Source organism: Temnothorax nylanderi, unplaced genomic scaffold (genome assembly GCF_030848795.1).
Source record: "Temnothorax nylanderi isolate EJ_2023f unplaced genomic scaffold, tnyl_v1.0 TNYL_tig0144_pilon, whole genome shotgun sequence".
Classification (NCBI taxonomy): domain Eukaryota; kingdom Metazoa; phylum Arthropoda; class Insecta; order Hymenoptera; family Formicidae; genus Temnothorax; species Temnothorax nylanderi.
Window position 1 is genome coordinate 22185 of NW_027249206.1, and position 23468 is coordinate 45652.

Here is a 23468-nt window from a genome sequence, read left to right on the forward strand (position 1 = left end):
GACACGCTTTGCTATCTGGGTAGTTTATCTTTTTATTTTACAGTATTTGTGCTAAAATATAGCAAAATGGCCGTCAGCCGTCGCATCACGTGTACAGGACCCGACAATAAAGTCTGAAATATATAAAAAATAATGGTATACTTGACTTATATCAGCAAAGCTGAAACTTTTTGAAATATTAGTTTACTGCATAAAACGTAAGAAAAATGCAGTCAGCCAGTCGTCAGAGTGTTCAAACGTCTAATTGACGCGTTTAAAGATGCAGCGCGGCAAACGCGGCGAGTCGCACGCACCATACCGCGCAATACTATTTCAAAGACTATTCTTCATGCACAGCCTATATCCGCAAAGCTGAACTTTTTTAAAAATAATAGTCAACTATATAAAATTCAAGAGAAACACAATCAGCCAGTCTGCGGGGTGTTCAAACGTTTAGCTGACGCTATGAAAGCTCCATCGCGGCGAACGCAGGGAGCATCACGATGTTCGTATATTCGTCTAGTTCCGTCCCAGCGCAAGGGCAAGTTTTGATTAATAGTCTTCAAACTTTCAAAAGTTATGTAAAATACGATTCTTCATAAAAAAGTATAAATTATAATTTAATTTAATTGCAAATTAGTGGGTCGCATCAGTAAAATTAATGAAAGTTATGAAAATACTTGGAATAGAATTTTAATAATCTTAGCGTACTTTTACAGTATGTTTCAACAAACTTTTAACAAATTTTCTTATAAATAATATGTAGTTATAAAATAACAAAAATATTAATTTTAAAGTATTAAAGTTTTATTTATTATTAATTCTAATAACAATTGAATTTCTTTGCAGTTTTATGATAATTATAATAATAAAAAAATTATTTATGTATTAATATAGTACCTACATAGAAGTAAATAAAAAGGCAATGCTTTTGTATCCAATGTTATTGTAATTGTAAAACGTAAACAAACGTACATTTTTGTAGTTTCTTCTTTAAAAACATTTATCTTATCGTGCTTTTTATTGCAAAAAAAAATTTAGAGCAGCCATCTCCCACGACCTTCCGAATACGCTGTAACGGTCCAACTGACGAACGACCAACGAAAATAAAATCAACGTTATAATTTTATTTTTATTGTTATTAATTTTGTTTACTTCTTACATTTATAACAACATTGAATACAAAAGCATTGCTTTTTTATTTACTTCTATGTACTATATTAATACATAAATGTTCAAATTAGGAGCAGAATGTTACAATGACGCCATCTATGGACGAACGACGTCACTAATACGAGATAGCCCAGTCAAATTAAGTTTTTTGGATGAAAAAATTGCCGGCAAGCTGGAAATTGGTATACAGGTTCATTTTAGTGTTCTTTTAAACATACTAAAAGTCCCCATACATAGAGCGTGAGCCGGCTGCGCCATCTTGAAAAAAAGAGTACAAAAATGGGTTTTTTGCGAATAACTCGGAAATTATTAGTTTCACGGGAAAGAACATTCAGAGCGAAAATGTAGCTGATAAAATTCCTCGCAATTTGGTTTTTTGTAGAACTTCGTACAACCATTAGTTCCCGAGATAGATTTTTTTGAAGCATCGGGCAAATGAGGAAAGAGCTGTTTCTTCGAGCGTTATTTCAAAATATCTGTTCTGGCTGTCCGAAAGTAAAAAATGCATACAATGAAAGTGAAAGAGAATTAAATTACCTACAAAATGCATTATTTATGTTATACCGCGCGACTAATATTTCTGGAAATATTACGGTTTAAATGAAATTTTGACTTTCGAAAATTATGAGAATAAATATTTCCTCGCAATATAAGTCGGAAATGAGTAGTCCTACGTAAAAAATTGTTAAAATCAAATAGAAAGGTTATTAGATTTTTATTATTTTGGTTTTTGACCGATTTGCATACGACTAATAGTATTTTTGATATCCGTAAAAGAAACGGTTTTTAGGTACACTTCTCAAAATGGCGGACTTCCGAGTTATCTTTTTTAAAAAAATACACATGTTTCTTGAAGTTTATTAAATTATCTTTAAAATGATTTTTTATTTGACCTTCTGTGATGAATACTTCCAGAGATATAGCCTTTTAAATATTTGTTTATGTTAAAAATTTCTTAATAATTTATAGTTTTTTTTACAAAACATGACATAAAAATACTTTAGAAAAAATAATATCGACATTTTTTCAAAAGTTTATATGCATATGTATGTGATCCTGCAGTGGAACCGGTTTTGAAATAAAAGTTTTTAAAGAATTGTCATTTCAATTATGCCTTTCTTAAGAGTTTTCGTAAAAAAATGGGGTTCGCCACACTTTTTTGTAATTTTCTCAGTTTCTATGAGAGATACGTACAAAATGCTTCAGACCAAATTTGAAGCTTATAAAATTTCCTGAAAAACAGTATATTCGGCATTAATATGTGACCAACAATTATACCAACAACAGATGCTAGAATAATGTTGCTCTTTTTTCCTCAGTTTACCGTAATTTTTAATGATTTAAATATTGTCGAAAAAATTTATTTCGAAATTTTTGCGGTCGGCGTAAGTTTCAAATCTCATTATACATGATGTAAGCTTCCCGTTGGTCTTTGGGTTAAATTTTTAAGACGGGTAGTATTCGAGATATAGGGTGTCGAAAGTGGCCGCAACAAATTTCTGTTTTATATGCAGAGGCGAGCACACAGTGCAAGTAAGGGATGCATATTTATTGTTGATATACTAATAATTAAACCAATAAAAACATAAAAAACTGCGTACATAACCTAAAATAAAATTCATAAAGAAATATTAATGTCAAAACGTAAATATAATAAAATACAATAATAATAATAATAATAATAATAATCCTAAAAAATAATACAATAACTATTATTACATATTATATAAATATTATGTAGGATGTAATATGTGTGCGCGTGCGGGGGAAGCTTACTTTCATTGTACTACACAAGCGCATACGCATGCCAGCGTCGTCGCAACGTGTGTGACGGATACGCGGCGAGATCGAGCGATCGAAGGAAGGGATCGATAGAGAGAGGGGAACATGTGAGAAGCACACGTGGCGGCAGTAAAGGCGAGTTGTGGGAAGAAGCGAGCGGTAGTAAAAAGTAAGCGGTGATTACTGAAAGAATTGTTTGCGGAAGGATCAAAGGTAAAGATAGGCAGCAAAGGCGAAAGAGAGAAATGGATGGAGGACGTGAAGAGGAGAAGAATGCAAGAGAGCACAGTGATGTGCTAAACAGAGGGAATAAACAGTAATTTTGTTTACAGATATCGCAAGAGAAAAGGAAAGGAAAGATGGACGGAAAAATGGAATGCAGAGGAAAAATAATAATTGACAGGGAGGCGATAGAGACGATAGTGGAAGGGCGAGCAGCGAAAATAATGAAGGATTTTAAGGAGGAAATAAAAGAGCTGAAAGAGGAAGTAGAGAGGGTGAAAAGGAAGGATAGAATGGAGCAAAGTGCAGGTAAAAGGAAGAGGGACGAGAGTGAGGAGAGAAGGGATAAGGTATATAAGAGAAAATGGTGGTATGAAAATAATGAAGCGAGCGATGATGAAAAAAGAAGGAAGAATGTGATAATTAGGGTCGAGAAGGAGAGATGGGGAGGAAGTAATTCAAACTGGAATAAGGTGAAGCAGCTATTTACAGAAGGACTGAAAGTGAAGGTGGAGGTGAAGGAGGTGAACATGATAGGGCAGAGAGGAGAATGGATAACAATTCTGGTAAAGATGGGAAGTGAGGAGGATAAATGGAAAGTACTAGAAGCAAGAAGGAAAGAAGGAAGCAGAATGAAGGTGAAAATAGACGAAGACAAGTCGGTGGAGAAAAGGATCAAAGAAGGAAAAGAGAGGGAAAAGAGAAAGGAAAAGAAAGAGGAGGAAAGTGGGAGGACAGGGAGGTCGGCAGAGGACGAGATCGCGGAGAAGATGGAGGATAAACTTTTGATGGACACGGACGAGAACGAAGCGGAACAGAGGGAGGGACCGGAGGGAAGGCACTGGAGGGGGTAGGGAGGGTATTAGTAGTGGTGTAAGGTCGCCCAAAGGCCAGGTTTCGAATAGAATTAAAATATGTAAAGGGTTGGGTACGTCCCTGTAAAACGCCATGTAAATGTATGTGAATAAAGGGCTGGGTAAAATGCTTTTTGAATTGCATTTAAAATGTTAAATGTAAAATACTTTAAAAATTGTATTTAAAATGCAAAATGTAAAATAGGTTTTTCGAATTAATTTTAAATGTAAATTGATAAATAGGTATTTTAAATGGTTTTCAAATGCAAAATGGTTTTTCCTAATAAATTCACTTTATTTGGGTATATAATCTATAAACAGGAAAAAATAAAGTTATTTCTAAAAGTTTTAGCTAGAAATTTTATCTTTTAAAACTTTCGCCGAAATTTGACGGGAAAAAAATCAGTGTTACAGTAGAAAATTTTTAATTTTTTATATTACATCCCTTAGCAAATGAATCTTAATTATATTTCTACTATATAATATATTATATATTATATAATATATTGTAAAAGATAATTAAAATGTAATAACTAATAAGATTATATTTATAAATTTATGCATATAATCCTCGCCAAGAGAAGGTTGGTCTAGAATTCGAAAAGAATCCTTGCGTAAGCCAAGAATAGATTTTGTAATATATATTAATATATAATATATCTTGTATATATTAATATATATTCATATATTTGTAATATTTATCGTAGAAAGCTAGAACGATGAAACTTCTTCACGAAATAAAGATGGTAAAAATAGGCAAAATAGATATATTATATCTCCGAAGTCCGAAACATTCAGATAGCTGCATATTCATATGTATTCACATAATACAGCAATTCTGATCCTATATTCATACATTTTATAAATTTATTTATTAAGCCCGCTGTTTGATTTTAGCAGTAATTGTTTTTCAAAGGTATCATCGTGCATGCTTCGACGATTGGGACGCATAATCATACCTCCATAAGAAAACAAGCGTTCTACTGGCGCAGACGACGGGAGCGCAGTATTATATTTTATAAAAATTTTTTTAATCGTAGGAAATGCATTAATTGAGTTTAAATCTGTATCTTCACTTTGCAAATACTGCAGACATTGCAGTTCAATCGTATTTTTAACGGAGGTGTTTGCAACACTTTCATCCGAAGATGATCCCCCTTCAAAGGCAAAAAAGCTTCCACTGCATGTGGCTTTGGTTTCGGATACATTCGTTAAATTTAAATCGTTTCGAGTTTTTGACATACGGATTAGTGAAGATTTAGCTTCATTAATAAGCAATTCTTTAACGTAATTTCTTTTTTCTTTTGGTACCCAACGTAGCTTAAAGAAGGGATGGCTAACTGCTGCTAAAATAGCATCGTTTACTTGATAGGAAAAGTCGAAGTAATTACTGAATCTTTTGTTTAAGCCCTCTAACAGCACGACTACTAATTTTGCGCAATATTTTAAATGCCCGAGTTGTAGCTTTTGTAACTTCTTTTGCGTTTGCAACAAAACTGGTAAAAGTTCGCCATAAAAACAATTTTATTCGCCTTGTAGCCTATCTAAAGCTTCCGCGATTGGTTTGACGCATTCAATGTATTCTGCTAAGAATTCCAAGTTAGTGTCCTTGAATTTTGGCAGGTCAAGTGCATCGCAAACACTACCAAGAAATTGTTTGACTGCAATAAGATCATTTAAGCAATCAAAGGTTGAGTTCCAACGAGTGACATAGGGTAATGATGAGGCCTTTCCTGTGATAGCAAAATATGTCTCAGCAGCTTTAGGAGATCGAGATGTTAAATTCCTTATGGCAGAGCATTTTCCAAAGGTAGAATGATGAGAACGAGTATAGCTTCCTCCACTGTTTCCAGATACGGATTTTGTTAATGCGGCTTTGATGTCCACTATGGCTATTAGACTTAGTGTATGACTCGCACAGCGCTGATGTACAGGTAGAAATATCTCAGATACGGAACCGGAGTCACCCGCAATTCCCTCAGTTATGCCTTGTATTTCTTGTGTAACGAAATCATCGTCTGAATCATCATTGTCGTTTTTATCCAAATCGATTGTTTTATTGTTCTGGCTGTCCTCGCTGAACATCGAAAAGGCTTTCACCATGTTTGACGCATTATCCGTTGTTACTTTTACAATTTTGTTTGTGTCAAGTTTAAATTCACAATGTATATCGTGAATCATTTCAGCAATCCTGTCGTAAGAGTGCTTACCCTTAAACCTGTGACAAGCCAAAGCCGCACTTTCCCTCTGAAAACTTGCGTTTATCTATAAAAAAAACATACATTTAAATACAAAGATATTAACAAATTAATAAGAACTCGTTACACGAAAACATTTTTACTCGTTTTTCTCTGAATCTAATCCACAAAATCATAGGGTAAACTCGGGTAAGATGGCCAAACGTTCTTTCAATCTAGCTCGCCATGTAACATCGAATGAACATAGATTGGCCATCTTTCCTGTATGGCCATCTTACCCGAGTTTACCCTATATAATCATACACAATGATAAATATAATTTCTAATAACACTTTATCTTCATCTTCAGTTAAAACTTGAATACGACAGATCAAAATATTACGTATTGACAAATGACAAATAACTGCCGATACAACAAATTTCATAAAACTTCATAAAAGAACCATTACTCCTAACATAACAAATCAAACGTAGCTTTCAGTTTGCATTATGCATTATTATAGGCAATGATAATAGGTATAAACTTTACCCAGTGAGCAGTTATTCCAAGAAAACTTCTTTTCGATGACGACCAAATATCAGCTATAGTACATACGTACTTAGTTTGTCCCAAAGTATCTGTCAGGTGCTGTAGCATGGCTGTGTACTTGGTATCCACCCTTGATCGTAACGTCTTTCTTGTCATTACGGTGACAGAATTTGTCAGTTCATTAACACCTGAGAGATTAATTCATCAACACAATATTAATAACATAATATGACTATATGAGAATATGAGCAATATATACCCCAACAATATAAATTAGATTAATTTATTACTAAAAAGTAAACAAATAAATTAATTAATTAATGCAGAATGCATTAATAAATAATTATGAATAATTGGTTAAGCGCTATATTACCACATATAAGGTTTTTAAACGCCTGATGTTCTACGATATCCATTGGAGACATTGTTTCCACAACGAAGGAAGTGATGAGATCATCTGCAACTTTTTGACTATTGCGAGAAAATGCGCTGCTCACGCTCAAAACCTGCCGCTGCTTCTTCTGCGTTGTAGTAATGCCACTAGTATCAGGTTCTCCAGGTTGTACATTATTATTATCGATGTTATAAGGCCTTTTTCGTGGATTCTTGGACTGCTTATTTTTATATTCCTTATATTCCTGTATGGAATGACCTTTCGTCTGCATACAAAGGAAAAACCATACTTTTACTGTTTTACAGTTTTACTTAATAGATCCACAGATTAATAATTAATAGATATATATAATTTATATATATATATATATATATATATATATATATATATATACTATATACTTTGTATAATTTGTATTAGATTAATATAAAATTCTATTATTATATATACATATAATGTTAATAATATTATATATTTATATTAATGAAAATGATGCTAATGATGCTAAATGATGCAAAAATGCTTACCTTCAAGTGATTCAAAAAATTCGTGGTTGAACTGATTCGACCTTTTATTCTATGCTTACATGTTGTACATTCTCCTTGTACCTTTTCGGATTCGATCTAAATTATCTTGAAAAATGTCCCATCTAATATTAGGGGTATTGTTTTATAATTTAAATTAACGTTAATGTCATTCGCATTTTCGTTTTTTCCGATGTCATAAGCCTCTTGATTGCTTGTCATTTTCAACTGCAAAACTGTGGACACACCACACTACACTGACTACAGTGACTACACTGACTACACAGCCGATGCCCATAGTGCCAATTGCCGATACCCGATACAAAGAGAGTAATAAATTATGTCCACGGAGATTTTCAGCGCGTCGTCACTTGTAAGAGATAAGTCTTTTTTGAGAGCGAGGCGCCAGGCGCCAGGTCAGGTTATACGTTATAAGCGAATCTTTTGTTTGGCTGGAGTGAACGTTAGTAACGTCACGTGACCTGTTGCCGCCTGGCGCCTCTCTGTCCTAGAGTAGAGACTCTCAAGAGTCGTCATGTCGTCAAAAGGTTTGTTCTTTTCAGCAGAACTTTCTGCACTAGTTCAAAAAGTGTACACTGAAGCGTTCTTTTTACCAGAAGTGACGTCAAGGGTTACTGTTCTTTTCAGTAGTACAACAGAACTTAGTTCAACAGTTCACTGAACTGCTTACCCCAGGTCTTGAGCAAGTACAAGCAGTGCAAAGGTGGAAAGTCTGAAATGGTCTGTTCTTTTCAACTGAACTGCTGCACTAGTTCAGAGGTTAGTTTACTGTCGTAACTTAAAAAAGTAAATATAAAGGATAAATATATGTTTGATATGTATTTTATATTTTATAGTTTTACTTTTTATAGCGCTATATTAGATCCGAAGGGTGTTAATAGTCAAATTAAGGAGGCTATATTGAGTCCTGGAAATTGTCCCACACAAGTTCCTTGCTTTAAAAGCAATCTTTTGAACAGTGAAAGAAGGAAGGGGAGCGTCCCAGTTGCGCACAGAATAAATCGGACACAGCAGGTTGAATGAATCGGACACAGTGTCGATCGGACACAGTAGGAAACGGACACACGGTGGTTGCAATCGGACACAGTGCGGATCGGACACAGTGCGGATCGGACACAGTGTCGATCGGACACAGTAGGAAACGGACACAGTAGGAAACGGACACAGTGCGGATCGGACACAGTGCGGATCGGACACAGTGTCGATCGGACACAGTAGGAAACGGACACACGGTGGTTGCAATCGGACACAGTGCAGATCGGACACAGTGCGGATCGGACACAGTGTCGATCGGACACAGTGTCGATCGGACACACGGTGGTTGCAATCGGACATAGTGCAGATCGGACACAGTGCGGATCGGACACAGTGTCGATCGGACACAGTAGGAAACGGACACAGTGCGGATCGGACACAGTGTCGATCGGACACAGTGCCGATCGGACACAGTGGCGATAAGAAGTAATCTAATATATGTAAACTCTTTATTCAAGTAATCGGGAGGGCTTCAGTTGCCTACAAAACGATTGCCTACAGGTTCGTTTGCACACACCCATTGCACACAATCCCGATAGCACACATTTCAATTTGCCCACAGAGCAATTGCCTACAGGCATTATTGCGCACATATCTCTTTGTCTACACGATCATATTGCACACATCGCATTGCACACACGACCGTATTGCACACAGCGCATTGCACACACGACCGTATTGCACAAAGCGCATTACACACATGGCTGTTATTGCACACACGACCGTATTGTACACAGTGCATTGCAAAAACGGCTGTATTGCATACAGCGTATTGCACGCAGCGCATTGCACACATGGCTGTATTGCACACAGCGCATTGCACACACGACCGTATTGCTCACAGCGCATTGCACACACGACCGTATTGCACACAGCGCATTGCACACATGGATGTATTGCACACAGCGCATTGCACACACGACTGTATTGCTCACAGCGCATTGCACACACGACCGTTTTGCACACAGCGCATTGCACACATAGCTGTTATTGCACACACGACCGTATTGCACACAGCGCATTGCGCACACGACCGTATTGCGCACACGGCCGTATTACACACACGGCCGTATTGCACACACGGCCGTATTGCACACACGGCCGTATTGGAATATTGCTTTAGCTTTCTGTATTCTAGAAGACGATAAAAATGATGACGACGTTTACACCGAGTGATGACTGCTCGATTTACACCGAAGTTTGAATATCGATGATATAACTTAATTCGGCGTAAATCGGGCCGTGTAAAAGTAGTCAATGCTGTAGCATATTGATACACGCGCTTCCGAAGGTTAGCGTTAGGTTGAAAATCCAATTGCCTGTGTTATTCCCTGTTCCTGTTGCCTGTACTTTTGTATTGCATTCAGCTTAAGGCTTCGGGATACTCACCGCAGCCATATTGGAATCGTGACGTCAGACGCGAGAAATAACACGCTGAGAATTTTGCGTGCCATTTTTACATAAAAAGATATTTGGATTTAAAAAACACTCCAGGTCGCTTTAGCACACTTCTAAAATAGTCCAAAACTAACCTTTTCTGTTATAAGTTAATAATTAAGGGTGGTTAAATAACTATATGAGACTTGGTGCGAAGTGTCATGATGCGATCAAGTGATTGTGCATCTGCAAGCTAGGTTTCATATTACAGTCATTTTTCAGCTGTTGATTGATTGTCAACAAAAAAGGTTAGTTTTCGGACTATTTTAAAAGTGTGTTAAAACGATCTGAAGTGTTTTTTTTTTCTAATCAAATATCTTCGTTAAAAAATAGCACGCAAGAATTCTCCATGTATTATTTCTCGCCTCTGACGTCACGATTTTCAATATGGCTGATTAAGTATCAAAAGCCTTAAAACTGTTTTATTTTTATGTATATATAGTTGTTGAAAAATCACATAATTATTACTCTTTATGAATTAAGCTAATATGGAAAAAGTCCAAAGTGCTCCTTATCCGATTTTGATGAGCTTTCAATATGTCGTTTTCTTAGATAAAAATAAGGGATACGCATTCTTTTGGTACATATCCAATCGTATGTTTAGAAGTTTAAAAAACTTCTTTCAAAAAGATCAAATTTTCTTTTTTGGGGTAAATATCTCCAAAACTATTTAAGAGATAAAAAAAGATTTTTTAAACAAAAGTTGAATGATTTTAAGCATATTTTGAAACAGTGACAAAAATTTGCTAATTAAAATATTTATTATTTTAAAAATTTTAAAGGAATAAAAGAATTTAAAAACATTTTTGTCACTGTTTTTTTCTCTCTCTCTCTCTCCCTCTCTCTCTCTCTCTCTCTCTCTCTCTCTCTCTCTCTCTCTCTCTCTCTCTCTCTCTCTCTCTCTCTCTCTCTCTCTCTCTCTCTCTCTCTCTCTCTCTCTCTCTCTCTTCTCTTCTCTCTCTCTCTCTCTTTCTCTTTCCCTCTCTCTCTCTCTCTCTCTCTCTCTCTCTCTCTCTCTCTCTCTCTCTCTCTCTCTCTCTCTCTCTCTCTCTCTCTCTCTCTCTCTCTCTCTCTCTCTCTCTCTCTCTCTCTCTCTCTATCTCCATCTATCTCTCTTCATTCCATTCAACTTTTGTTTAAAAACTTTCTCTATATCTCTTACAGTTACGGAGATATTCGCCCCAAAAAAAAAATCTGATTCTTTTCAAAGGGGTGTTTTACTCCCTAAACATACGATTAGGCACGTATAAAAAAATACGCGTCCCTTATTTTTATCCAGATAACGACATATTAACAGTTCATCAAAATCAGATGGTGACACTTCGGATCTTTTCCTTAAATAATAAGTTTATCTAAAAAAAAAGTTGATACACTAAGTAAGATACAAAAGAAAAGTGCAAGGTATAAGAAACAAAAAAATTACTTATATGTTTCAAGTTCTGTAAGGATATATCGTTTTATGTAGATATAACACGAATACATGTTGTATATTCTTTCCGATATTTTCGAAACTATTAAGACTCAGACGTATGCGGGAAAACGAGACGTACATATCGGACTCGCGTGGAAAAGATTCAGTTTGTTGTTATTCATCGAACGTCGTGTCCATTTTCGTATTTTAAAAAAAATCTTTCCGGCGACTTTTTTCCGTTTGACTTGACAACGCATCGAGCCTGAGTAATAAAGATAGCACGCTCGTCATACCTCGTAGATTCTGTTACTGCAGAATCTAACGCGATAAAATACAGAAGATACGATCGTCTCTATTTGGCGACAAGTCCTGTCCCGTGAAGATATAAATGCCGTGAGTTTATTATAGTTCTGTACCGTTGGGGAGAGAATCGTAGAAAAAATACGAAAGATGGAAACGAGAGTGAATTTGTCTCTTCTTTGTAGGTTCTCGTGCATCCTCGCATGAATGTCAACATCGAGCTTTGTACATTACCTTCGAGATCCGCGACTTCAGAAACGCCGGGATCACACTTTCATCGCGAATGTTAAAAGCCCAAGATAGAATCGTATCTCCTATAAAACGCCTCTCGTACGTTTCGGAAATAATTGCCTCGCTAAACGTGTGTCCTTCTTCTATATATAATTCCCCAAAAAATTATAATACAGTCTTTATATCTCTGCGTACTAAGGAAAAAAAAACTATCGGTGAGAATATCAATGGTACATAAAAAAATATCCAAATACGCGCCGTCGAAATGAGATGCCGTGAATTAAATGTAAACGACGAAACGTACGAAGGGCGAGGTTTTATCTTATTCTAGCGTGGTACGTCAGCTAAGTGATCACGGTGTTATGCGATATCCGCTAAAAGGTATTATATACACGCAATATAGTTACGGAGTAGCGTTCACATTTATAGTACAGATAGACAATATTAATCTGGATGTATTTCAAATTGCATACTCTGCTAAACAATTCTTTTATTTATCCTAACCGCTAGAAGGTTATAACTAAAAATGTAATTCTGTACTTCGATCTTACCGTCTCATCTTACTTTGTTTGCTCGCTAACTTACTTATATACTTAAAAAGTACTTAAAATTAATTTCTTGTAGGCGTAGATATATCTATGCATTAAACTCTTAAACACATGTTCGCTTTTGTACACCAATCAACGTCATCGTAGAAAAAAAGTAGTAGTATTAATAATAGTAACACTAGTAATAGTATCAGTAATAATAGTAAATTACAGGCGAAAGGATCCATACTAATCGATTAAAAATTGGTCTATGGGCCTACACTCGACGAGCGATAACGCTTGTACAATACACTCGGTAAAACAGTATACTCGCACAAAGAGAAGAAACACAGAAAAATACAATGCACATAATATATAGACGCGTGTAAACGAAAAAAAAAGGAAAGGAAAAACAAAACGTTTTTTTCTCCGCCGGTCGATCGATTGTTCAACTATTTCCGAAAGCCGATCGCTCCTCTCTTCGAAAAGGCACGAGAAATTATAAATTCCAAGCCTCTTAGTCTCGTATCCGCAAGCTATAAAAAATCCGTGTGTCGTGTAGAAAAACTCCTACAAAGTATCATACGCGGGAGGGTTAAAAGTGAAGTCGCGAAGAAAATCGCAAGACATCGGAAAGACACTCGATAAAAGAAACTCGTCCCGGTTTCCCTTTAGTCCTTGCGCGATTATTAGCGTTGGACGACGCTGATTATATTGATCCAATAGGGAGATCGGTTGTGGTCGGCGACGCAACGGGAATGACAGCCGGGAGAAGCCGCCGCTTTACTAACAGAAACGGCATCCCCAGGTCGCCGTGTATCGCATTGACGAGTAAGTTAGAGAGGACGAGCGATCGTGGACTCGCTGCTTTTTCGGTCTATGTAGATATAAAACGAATACATGTTGTATATTCTTTCCGACAAAGTGGGCAATTGCGGTCTTCCAAATGTTCCTTGCAATTATTGCGTGTCTCGTGTCCCATTCTGGCCGTTTTTCGAGCAATGTATGGTTTAAATTGATCAGTTGTTGTCGGTAGCGATGCCCATTGACAGTTTCGCCCGGTTTCAGCAGCTCATAGTACACGATTCCTTTCTGGTCCCACCAAACGCAGAGCATTGTCTTCTTTCCAAAACGATTTGGCCGTGCAGTCGATGTTGATTCTTCACCAGGTGAAAGCCACGATTTTTTGCGTTTGGGATTCTCTAAATATATCCACTTCTCATCGCCAGTAACAATTCGATGAAGAAAACTCTTTCTTTCATGCCGCAAAAGCAAAATTTCGGAAGTGGCTCTTCGATTTTCCATCTGTCTCTCAGTCAACTAATGCGGCACCCATTTTCCTTCCTTTTTAATTTTTCCCATGGCATGTAAACGTTTGGAAATACCTTGGTGAGTCATGTTTAATGCCTCCGCAAGTTGATCTTGTGTTTGCGTATCATCTTCATCCAATAACGCTTGCAGATCGGCGTCCTCAATTGTTTTTGGTCTTCCGGAGCGCTCCTTGTCCTCAGTGTCGAAATCGCCACTTCTGAAGCGTTTAAACCAATCTTCACAGGTAGTTTTCGATGGTGCATGTTCGCCGTAGGCCTCCTTAAGCAAACGACGTGCTTCAGCTGCATTTTTTTTTCAAGTTAAAGCAGAAAAGCAAAGCTTCCCGCAAATGCTGTTTATTTGGCACAAAACTCGACATCTCCGTTGTTAGAAAAAATATTTTTGCGTTGCGATATGTGTTTATATAACGACTGGTTATTGTTAACAGATGTCCAAGCTATAACTTCAGACAACTTCAGACATGTAAGTCGAGTACATGTGTTATTGGTGCCATCTATGTGTGAAACCCGGAAACTTAGTTGCGCACCTAGTATATAGAAGAAGGACACGTTTAGCGAGGCAATTATTTCCGAAACGTACGAGAGGCGTTTTATAGGAGATACGATTCTATCTTGGGCTTTTAACATTCGCGATGAAAGTGTGATCCCGGCGTTTCTGAAGTCGCGGATCTCGAAGGTAATGTACAAAGCTCGATGTTGACATTCATGCGAGGATGCACGAGAACCTACAAAGAAGAGACAAATTCACTCTCGTTTCCATCTTTCGTATTTTTTCTACGATTCTCTCCCCAACGGTACAGAACTATAATAAACTCACGGCATTTATATCTTCACGGGACAGGACTTGTCGCCAAATAGAGACGATCGTATCTTCTGTATTTTATCGCGTTAGATTCTGCAGTAACAGAATCTACGAGGTATGACGAGCGTGCTATCTTTATTACTCAGGCTCGATGCGTTGTCAAGTCAAACGGAAAAAAGTCGCCGGAAAGATTTTTTTTAAAATACGAAAATGGACACGACGTTCGATGAATAACAACAAACTGAATCTTTTCCACGCGAGTCCGATATGTACGTCTCGTTTTCCCGCATACGTCTGAGTCTTAATAGTTTCGAAAATATCGGAAAGAATATACAACATGTATTCGTGTTATATCTACATAAAACGATATATCCTTACAGAACTTGAAACATATAAGTAATTTTTTTGTTTCTTATACCTTGCACTTTTCTTTTGTATCTTACTTAGTGTATCAACTTTTTTTTTAGATAAACTTATTATTTAAGGAAAAGATCCGAAGTGTCACCATCTGATTTTGATGAACTGTTAATATGTCGTTATCTGGATAAAAATAAGGGACGCGTATTTTTTTATACGTGCCTAATCGTATGTTTAGGGAGTAAAACACCCCTTTGAAAAGAATCAGATTTTTTTTTTCGGGGCGAATATCTCCGTAGCTATAAGAGATATAGAGAAAGTTTTTTAAACAAAAGTTGAATGGAATGAAGAGAGATAGATGGAGATAGAGAGAGAGAGAGAGAGAGAGAGAGAGAGAGAGAGAGAGAGAGAGAGGGAGAGAGAGAGGGAGAGAGAGAGAGAAAAAAACAGTGACAAAAATGTTTTTAAATTCTTTTATTTCTTTAAAATTTTTAAAATAATAAATATTTTAATTAGCAAATTTTTGTCACTGTTTCAAAATATGCTTAAAATCATTCAACTTTTGTTTAAAAAATCTTTTTTTATCTCTTAAATAGTTTTGGAGATATTTACCCCAAAAAAGAAAATTTGATCTTTTTGAAAGAAGTTTTTTAAACTTCTAAACATACGATTGGATATGTACCAAAAGAATGCGTATCCCTTATTTTTATCTAAGAAAACGACATATTGAAAGCTCATCAAAATCGGATAAGGAGCACTTTGGACTTTTTCCATATTAGCTTAATTCATAAAGAGTAATAATTATGTGATTTTTCAACAACTATATATACATAAAAATAAAACAGTTTTAAGGCTTTTGATACTTAATCAGCCATATTGAAAATCGTGACGTCAGAGGCGAGAAATAATACATGGAGAATTCTTGCGTGCTATTTTTTAACGAAGATATTTGATTAGAAAAAAAAACACTTCAGATCGTTTTAACACACTTTTAAAATAGTCCGAAAACTAACCTTTTTTGTTACAATCAATCAACAGCTGAAAAATGACTGTAATATGAAACCTAGCTTGCAGATGCACAATCACTTGATCGCATCATGACACTTCGCACCAAGTCCCATATAGTTATTTAACCACCCTTAATTATTAACTTATAACAGAAAAAGTTAGTTTTGGACTATTTTAGAAGTGTGCTAAAGCGACCTGAAGTGTTTTTTAAATCCAAATATCTTTTTATGTAAAAATGGCACGCAAAATTCTCAGCGTGTTATTTCTCGCGTCTGACGTCACGATTCCAATATGGCTGCGGTGAGTATCCCGAAGCCTTAAGCTGAATGCAATACAAAAGTACAGGCAACAGGAACAGGGAATAACACAGGCAATTGGATTTTCAACCTAACGCTAACCTTCGGAAGCGCGTGTATCAATATGCTACAGCATTGACTACTTTTACACGGCCCGATTTACGCCGAATTAAGTTATATCATCGATATTCAAACTTCGGTGTAAATCGAGCAGTCATCACTTGGTGTAAACGTCGTCATCATTTTTATCGTCTTCTAGAATACAGAAAGCTAAAGCAATATTCCAATACGGCCGTGTGTGCAACACGGTCGTGTGTGCAATACGGCCGTGTGTGCAATACGGCCGTGTGTGCAATACGGCCGTGTGTGTAATACGGCCGTGTGTGCAATACGGTCGTGTGCGCAATGCGCTGTGTGCAATACGGTCGTGTGTGCAATAACAGCTATGTGTGCAATGCGCTGTGTGCAAAACGGTCGTGTGTGCAATGCGCTGTGAGCAATACAGTCGTGTGTGCAATGCGCTGTGTGCAATACATCCATGTGTGCAATGCGCTGTGTGCAATACGGTCGTGTGTGCAATGCGCTGTGAGCAATACGGTCGTGTGTGCAATGCGCTGTGTGCAATACAGCCATGTGTGCAATGCGCTGCGTGCAATACGCTGTGTGCAATACAGCCGTTTTTGCAATGCACTGTGTACAATACGGTCGTGTGTGCAATAACAGCCATGTGTGCAATGCGCTTTGTGCAATACGGTCGTGTGTGCAATGCGCTGTGTGCAATACGGTCGTGTGTGCAATGCGCTGTGTGCAATATGATCGTGTAGACAAAGAGATATGTGCGCAATAATGCCTGTAGGCAATTGCTCTGTGGGCAAATTGAAATGTGTGCTATCGGGATTGTGTGCAATGGGTGTGTGCAAACGAACCTGTAGGCAATCGTTTTGTAGGCAACTGAAGCTCTCCCGATTACTTGAATAAAGGGTTTACATATATTAGATTACTTCTTATCGCCACTGTGTCCGATCGGCACTGTGTCCGATCGGCACTGTGTCCGATCCGCACTGTGTCCGATCCGCACTGTGTCCGATTGCAACCACCGTGCGTCCGTTTCCTACTGTGTCCGATCGACACTGTGTCCGATCCGCACTGTGTCCGATCCGCACTGTGTCCGATCCGCACTGTGTCCGTTTCCTACTGTGTCCGATCGACACTGTGTCTGATCCGCACTGTGGCCGATCCGCACTGTGTCCGATTGCAACCACCGTGTGTCCGATCGACACTGTGTCCGATCCGCACTGTGTCCGATCTGCACTGTGTCCGATTGCAACCACCGTGTGTCCGTTTCCTACTGTGTCCGATCGACACTGTGTCCGATTCATTCAACCTGCTGTGTCCGATTTATTCTGTGGGACTCACTCGAAGAAAGAGTACAATTTTTTTTTATTTTTTTTTATTTTTTATTCATTAACTAATTTTGTTTGTTTCTTTTTTTATAATTTTTAATTTATAAAAAGGAAAGCAATATGCATTTTACTCTTCGAATAAAACGTTATTAATAGTTAAGAAATGTTTTGTTTTACATATATATACATATATTAATATGCATGTACAAAATACATATAATAAATTACAAATGTTGCATTAGCGTTTGACTTTTATTTGCTCTATTTTTTTATTTGTTTACTTTTTATTTAATTTTATAAGCCTTCTCCTTTTTGTTAAAATAATATATTTGTATTATGAAAGATAGAAATAAAATAGAGGATAGAATAACAAGAAAAGCAATTGTTTATTTTTTTACATTAATTTAATTGCTGAGATTATTACATTTAATTTTATTGATATAGTAAATGACATAATTCGTCTCGGATATGCACTTCAGTTTCATGTTCTCTTACTGCTTCATCAAAATTAACACGCAAGTTTTGTGCTTTCATGTCAGGATACTGGTCATTTATTGGCTCTTCAAGATATTGCAAATCTTCAATTTTTGCAATATTATAAAGTACGCAACACGCATATATCACGCGTACCATACGCACCATATCGCGCAATTTGAAATGATATAGTTGTCTAAAACGTTGCTTGAGACACCCAAATGCGTTTTCAATTATTACCCTGCAGGAACTTAGTTTCTGATTAAATATTCTTTGTGCACGTGTCAGATGTCTGTTATTCCTGTATGGTACAATTAATTCTTTCAAACATGGGTATGCGCTATCTCCAAGCAAAAAATAATTATCTATAAGAAAATGTATAATATTAAAATATCAATTTTTTATTATTAGCCTTTATGACTTATATTATTTATAGAATTTTTCAACTAGCCTGTACACAATTCATGTAGATCGTTACGCAATGAAGAATTTTTGAAAACCCTTGCGTCGTGGACAGAACCAGGATATCCAATGAAAACATCAATAAACTGCATTTTATGATTTACTGTTCCTTGAAAATGCAAGGAAAAGTATTGCTTTCGATTAATATAAGAATCTGGATCTTCTCTGGGTTTATCTATTCTAATATGTGAACCATCAATAGCACCTGAAAAAAAAAGAAACATTAGAGCTCAGACACAATGAGAAGAATAAAGAATAAGAAAAAGGAATAAGAAACAAAGAATAGGAGTTTATAGTCGTATCTTATTATTTCAATACACGTATATTGAAGTAACGCAGTAGCCAAATAATTTTTTGCTCTTACAGAAAAGCGAAAAAAAAATTTAGCCGCGTTGTAAGCGTTTCTGCGTCCTGTATGCAGAAGCTATTACATGCATAAATATAAACATAATCAATGATATGAGGAAATCTTTTTACGTTACATTACCAATTATACGAGGAAATCCTTTTCTTTCTCTATAATATGTTGCAGTTTCTTCTTTTAATAATGTCAGGTGCTAGTAACATTATAAAATTTGTTACTCTCGTTATTATATTGTACAAAGTACTCAGTGTTATTCCAAATCGATCAGCTACATCACGATATGATGCAGTTTGATGTCCTACGAACCACAGGTAACACAATAAATGTTTCTCAGCCGTTATGTTAAGGAAGTCCGATCATTACTTGTGAGTCAAAAATGCGATTGAAATAAATGTCATTACAGCAATTCCGAATTATATGCAATATTAGTATAATGAATTGTGGATGCTACTTAACGTGCTATATTCTTCGTCAATTATTAGTGTATAGAATATTAACAAACATATACTGGGGTATGAGAGCGTCAACGACTCGGGAATTGCTTATTTAGCCAACATTATAGGTTAGAACCTGTCACTTTGTGACAATAAGCTTTCTATACTCGAAAGCCATCGTAGAGCCTTAATTTTTTTATATGATTTACATAAACACTTTACACAAATAATCGCAAAACTTGAGCAATATTGACCGTATAGTTTTTTTGTAATATTATTCAGAAGTTGACCACTTTTAGCCTATACCCTTATGGAGAAAGTCTCTCCGAGGTAGATTATCACTGGTTTAGTACATACTTAGCCACCTTAGGACTTTGAAAAACTAACATTTGATAGATGAAACATCAAGGATTGTGTAAAGACTTTAAAAATCGGACTTTACCGTGTGGATTGAAGTCTTTATTGTCACAAAGTTCAGGTCCCAGCGTAGAATAAGCGATTCCCGAGTCGTTGACGCTCTCATACCCCGACATATATTTATTAATATTCTATACATTAATAATTGACGAAGAATATAGCACGTAAGTAGCATCCACAATTCATTATATTAATATTGCATATAATTCGGGATCGCTGTAATGACATTTATTTCAGTCGCATTTTTGACTCACAAGTAATGATCGAACCTCCTTAAGTCCAGCATCATCTAAATGTAAATTTAAATGTCAATTTCCTTCATGTCCAAAATAACACATTCTTGTTATAACACCCACACACGCGCGCGCGCGCGCACACACACAGACATATTTTTTATATACAAATATTATTATATAAAATTTTATATATACATATAATACATACCTTGTAAAGAAACAAATATTCTGAATCTCAGATATTCTGAATCGATTTATCAGTTCATACGTCTTTTCTCTTGATATCCGAAAGTGCATAATAAAGTCTATCTCATTATAATTCCGAACAATATCTTCTACGTAATTTTGTATTTTTACATACTCAATTCTTTGAATCATTCCAAAAATTGGATGTATTATTCGTAACTCGTTATGATCTGAAATATAATTATATTAGGTTAGATTGTAGATGATATTTATTTTGTTAACATTAATCAATTTTGCCACATGAAATAATAGTAATTACCATCATCATATCTTCATTCCAGATAGGTTCTGCGTACAATAATAGTGGTGGTGGTGGTAAAACAAAATCTTCTTCGTCTGATAAATCAACGTCTTCAATTACGTGTTGCGCCATGTTCTTCTTCTTCTTCTTAAATGTGACCTTCGAGCAGTACTGCTCTGAATATGGCCAGGACGACCCTCTTGTCGTACGAGCCGTAAGGCGTGTCTTAATTTTCAGTTGCACTGACGCAATGAATTTAATTGGACTCACAATGCAGACAGTAACAGTCGCAATACTTAAAAAAAATTTTCCGCGCAAAACACGTCCGAACTGGTCCGTGCCCGTTGGCCGTGTTGCGCCATGTTGATTCTTGCACTGTGGCGTTCTTTTCCTTCCTCTTAGTATTCTTGCACTAGAAAAATTTCTGTTGTACTCGCCAGTTCTAGTTCAGAACCAGTGCAGTACCAGTGCAACTGAAAAGAACAAACCTAAAAAGATTGGCCGCGTTCAGGAAACACAACTGTTGAGTGAGCGCTTATTATAATTGGTTCTTACACTTTACACTTAGGCCCAGTTCAACAGTGGCCAGTTAGCTTAACTAATAGTTAACTCTCACTCTCTGTCTTTTTCTAACCTCAAAGGTTAGAAAGAGACGGAGAGTGAGAGTTAACTACTAGTTAAGCTAACTGGCCACTGTTGATTACTGTTGAGCTGGGCCTTAGATCCGGAGAAGAACCAAAGGTAAGAACCAATCATATTAAAGAATCACTGATCGCTCACTCAACAGTTGTGTTTCTTGAATGCGGCCATTCATATATCTGTCTGTCTTTGACAGTCAACGTGCGCGAAGGCGCGATTGGCGCGAAGATCTCGTGCGTACACGCATATAGGCATCTCGTGTCATAGGCGCATGCTAACGCATGGAATGACACTAGGGAAAATTTGTGAGCGCTTAGAAAAACCATTTTACAAATGGTAAAATACTTAAATGTATGGATATTTCCATTTAAAATATAAAATGGAAATAGTTTTCCATAAAAACATTTAAAATAAAAAATGCAAAATGCCATTTCCATTTTAAATACATATTTGAAATGGAACCATTTCAAATGTTACCCAGCCCTAGGGTTACGGGTATATATGTAAAGGGTTGGGTACGTCCCTGTAAAACGCCATGTAAAAGGTATGAGATAATGACTGAATGTATAATTATAATTGTAAAGGTTTTTGGGAACGTTTTCCTGAAAAAAAAAAAACGCCTTTCCAACCCCGGAAGGGGAGAGAAATAAAGATTGAATTGATTTGTGATTCAAAGCTGGTATAATTAACAAAATCAATTTTAATCTGTGAATTGCGTCGGTTTTAATTCATAATTAAAAGATTCGTGGTTTAAAGTTGGTATAATTCACAAATCAAATTTGATTCGTGATTTAAAGCCGTTATAATTCACAAGTCACATTTGATTTGTGAATTGCACTGGTTTTAATTCATAATTAAAATTTCGTGAATTACACAGGCTTTAAGGCTCCTGGGTATTCGTCGCGGCCATGTTGGAATGTGACGTCAGAAGCGAGAAATAACACGTTGAAAATTCTTGCGTGGTATTTCCAAATAAGAAGATATTTGCTTAAAATAACACTACAGATCACTTCAGCACGCTTCGAAAATACTCCGAGTTGAGGTTAAGTCTACCCCTTTTCCTTGACAGTTAATAAACAGCCGTAAAACAAATGTGATACGATGCAGGCTTGTGCGCAGGCGCATGACTAGACTTAACTTCAACTCGGAGTATTTTCGAAGTGTGCTGAAATGATCTGTAGTGTTATTTTAAGCAAATATTTTTTTATTTGGAAATACTACGCAAGAATTCTCAACGTGTCAATTCTCCACATTTCTCGCTTTTGACATCACATCTCATGATATGTCGGGAAAGAGCTCAGGAGCCTTAATTCACAAATCAATTTTGATTCGTGAATTGCACAGGCTTTAATTCACAAATCAATATTAATTTGTAAATTAAAACTAAAGTAAACCATAATTACATATTGAATTATTGTATATATATATCACCTCTAATTAACAATTCAAATTTAAATTATTAATTAAAAGGCCCCACTAATTCAAAACTTACTATTAAAGTAAAAAATATACAATTCTTCGATGTCTACGTGTTCTAGGTCGCCGATAACCTTTTTTGAAATTAATACAAACATTTATTTCATATAACCAATTTATTACTATTCTTTGATTACAGTCATGGAGAGGAAGATGGGGAAGAACATTTTAAAGAAATAATTAACATCCAAATTTATTTATAAATTTTTATTTTCTTATATTGCTTATTTATAAATATTTCTTTTTTGCCTTTGCCTTGTATAGGGGAGACCGAGGCGAAGTTGTCACTATTTTTTCGATGCCGATTTTTAACAACAAAACAAATAATTTTAGTAAAATGTGGTGTACCGTTGTAAAGAGTGAACTCTTGGCTACAAAATTTATAAGAGCATTTTTGGTCTACGTAGCTGTTCAACTGGTATAGAGTAAAAACGACAAAGGTACAAAAATTAAAATGTCAAAATTGCCGGGGCGGAGTCGTCACTCCATTCTCAAACTGGGTTTTAAATAAAAATACATAAATCAGATTATGAAAAATGATAGGATACATTTTATTAATTATTTTTTAATAGAAGAATGGAAACATTAATTAAAAACACGATGGCGGAAAATAATTACAAGAAAAGCGCACGCACTTATGTGCCCTACGCTCGCACGAAATGCAC

The 23468-nt window shown here is 36.2% G+C and overlaps 2 protein-coding genes, 1 long non-coding RNA gene and 1 pseudogene across 5 annotated transcripts in view; 1 reads left to right on the forward strand and 3 right to left on the reverse strand.

Moving 5' to 3' along the window:
* LOC139777305 (galectin-7) overlaps positions 1-23468 on the reverse strand; it is a 275279-nt gene that overhangs the window by 11768 nt on the left and 240043 nt on the right. The window lies entirely within an intron of this gene.
* Positions 3027-3438, forward strand: LOC139777308 (uncharacterized). Its single transcript, XR_011719325.1, has 2 exons — positions 3027-3147; positions 3267-3438. It is a non-coding gene; the product is annotated as an uncharacterized lncRNA (long non-coding RNA).
* LOC139777303 (uncharacterized) lies at positions 4427-9102 on the reverse strand. Its single transcript, XM_071714635.1, has 3 exons — positions 7111-9102; positions 6738-6925; positions 4427-6275 (listed from the first exon to the last, which is right to left on the reverse strand). Exons 1-3 carry the CDS (start codon positions 7400-7402, stop codon positions 5535-5537), a joined length of 1221 nt encoding a protein of 406 aa, XP_071570736.1. The 5' UTR covers positions 7403-9102; the 3' UTR covers positions 4427-5534.
* Positions 18182-21224, reverse strand: LOC139777306 (putative nuclease HARBI1; annotated as a pseudogene).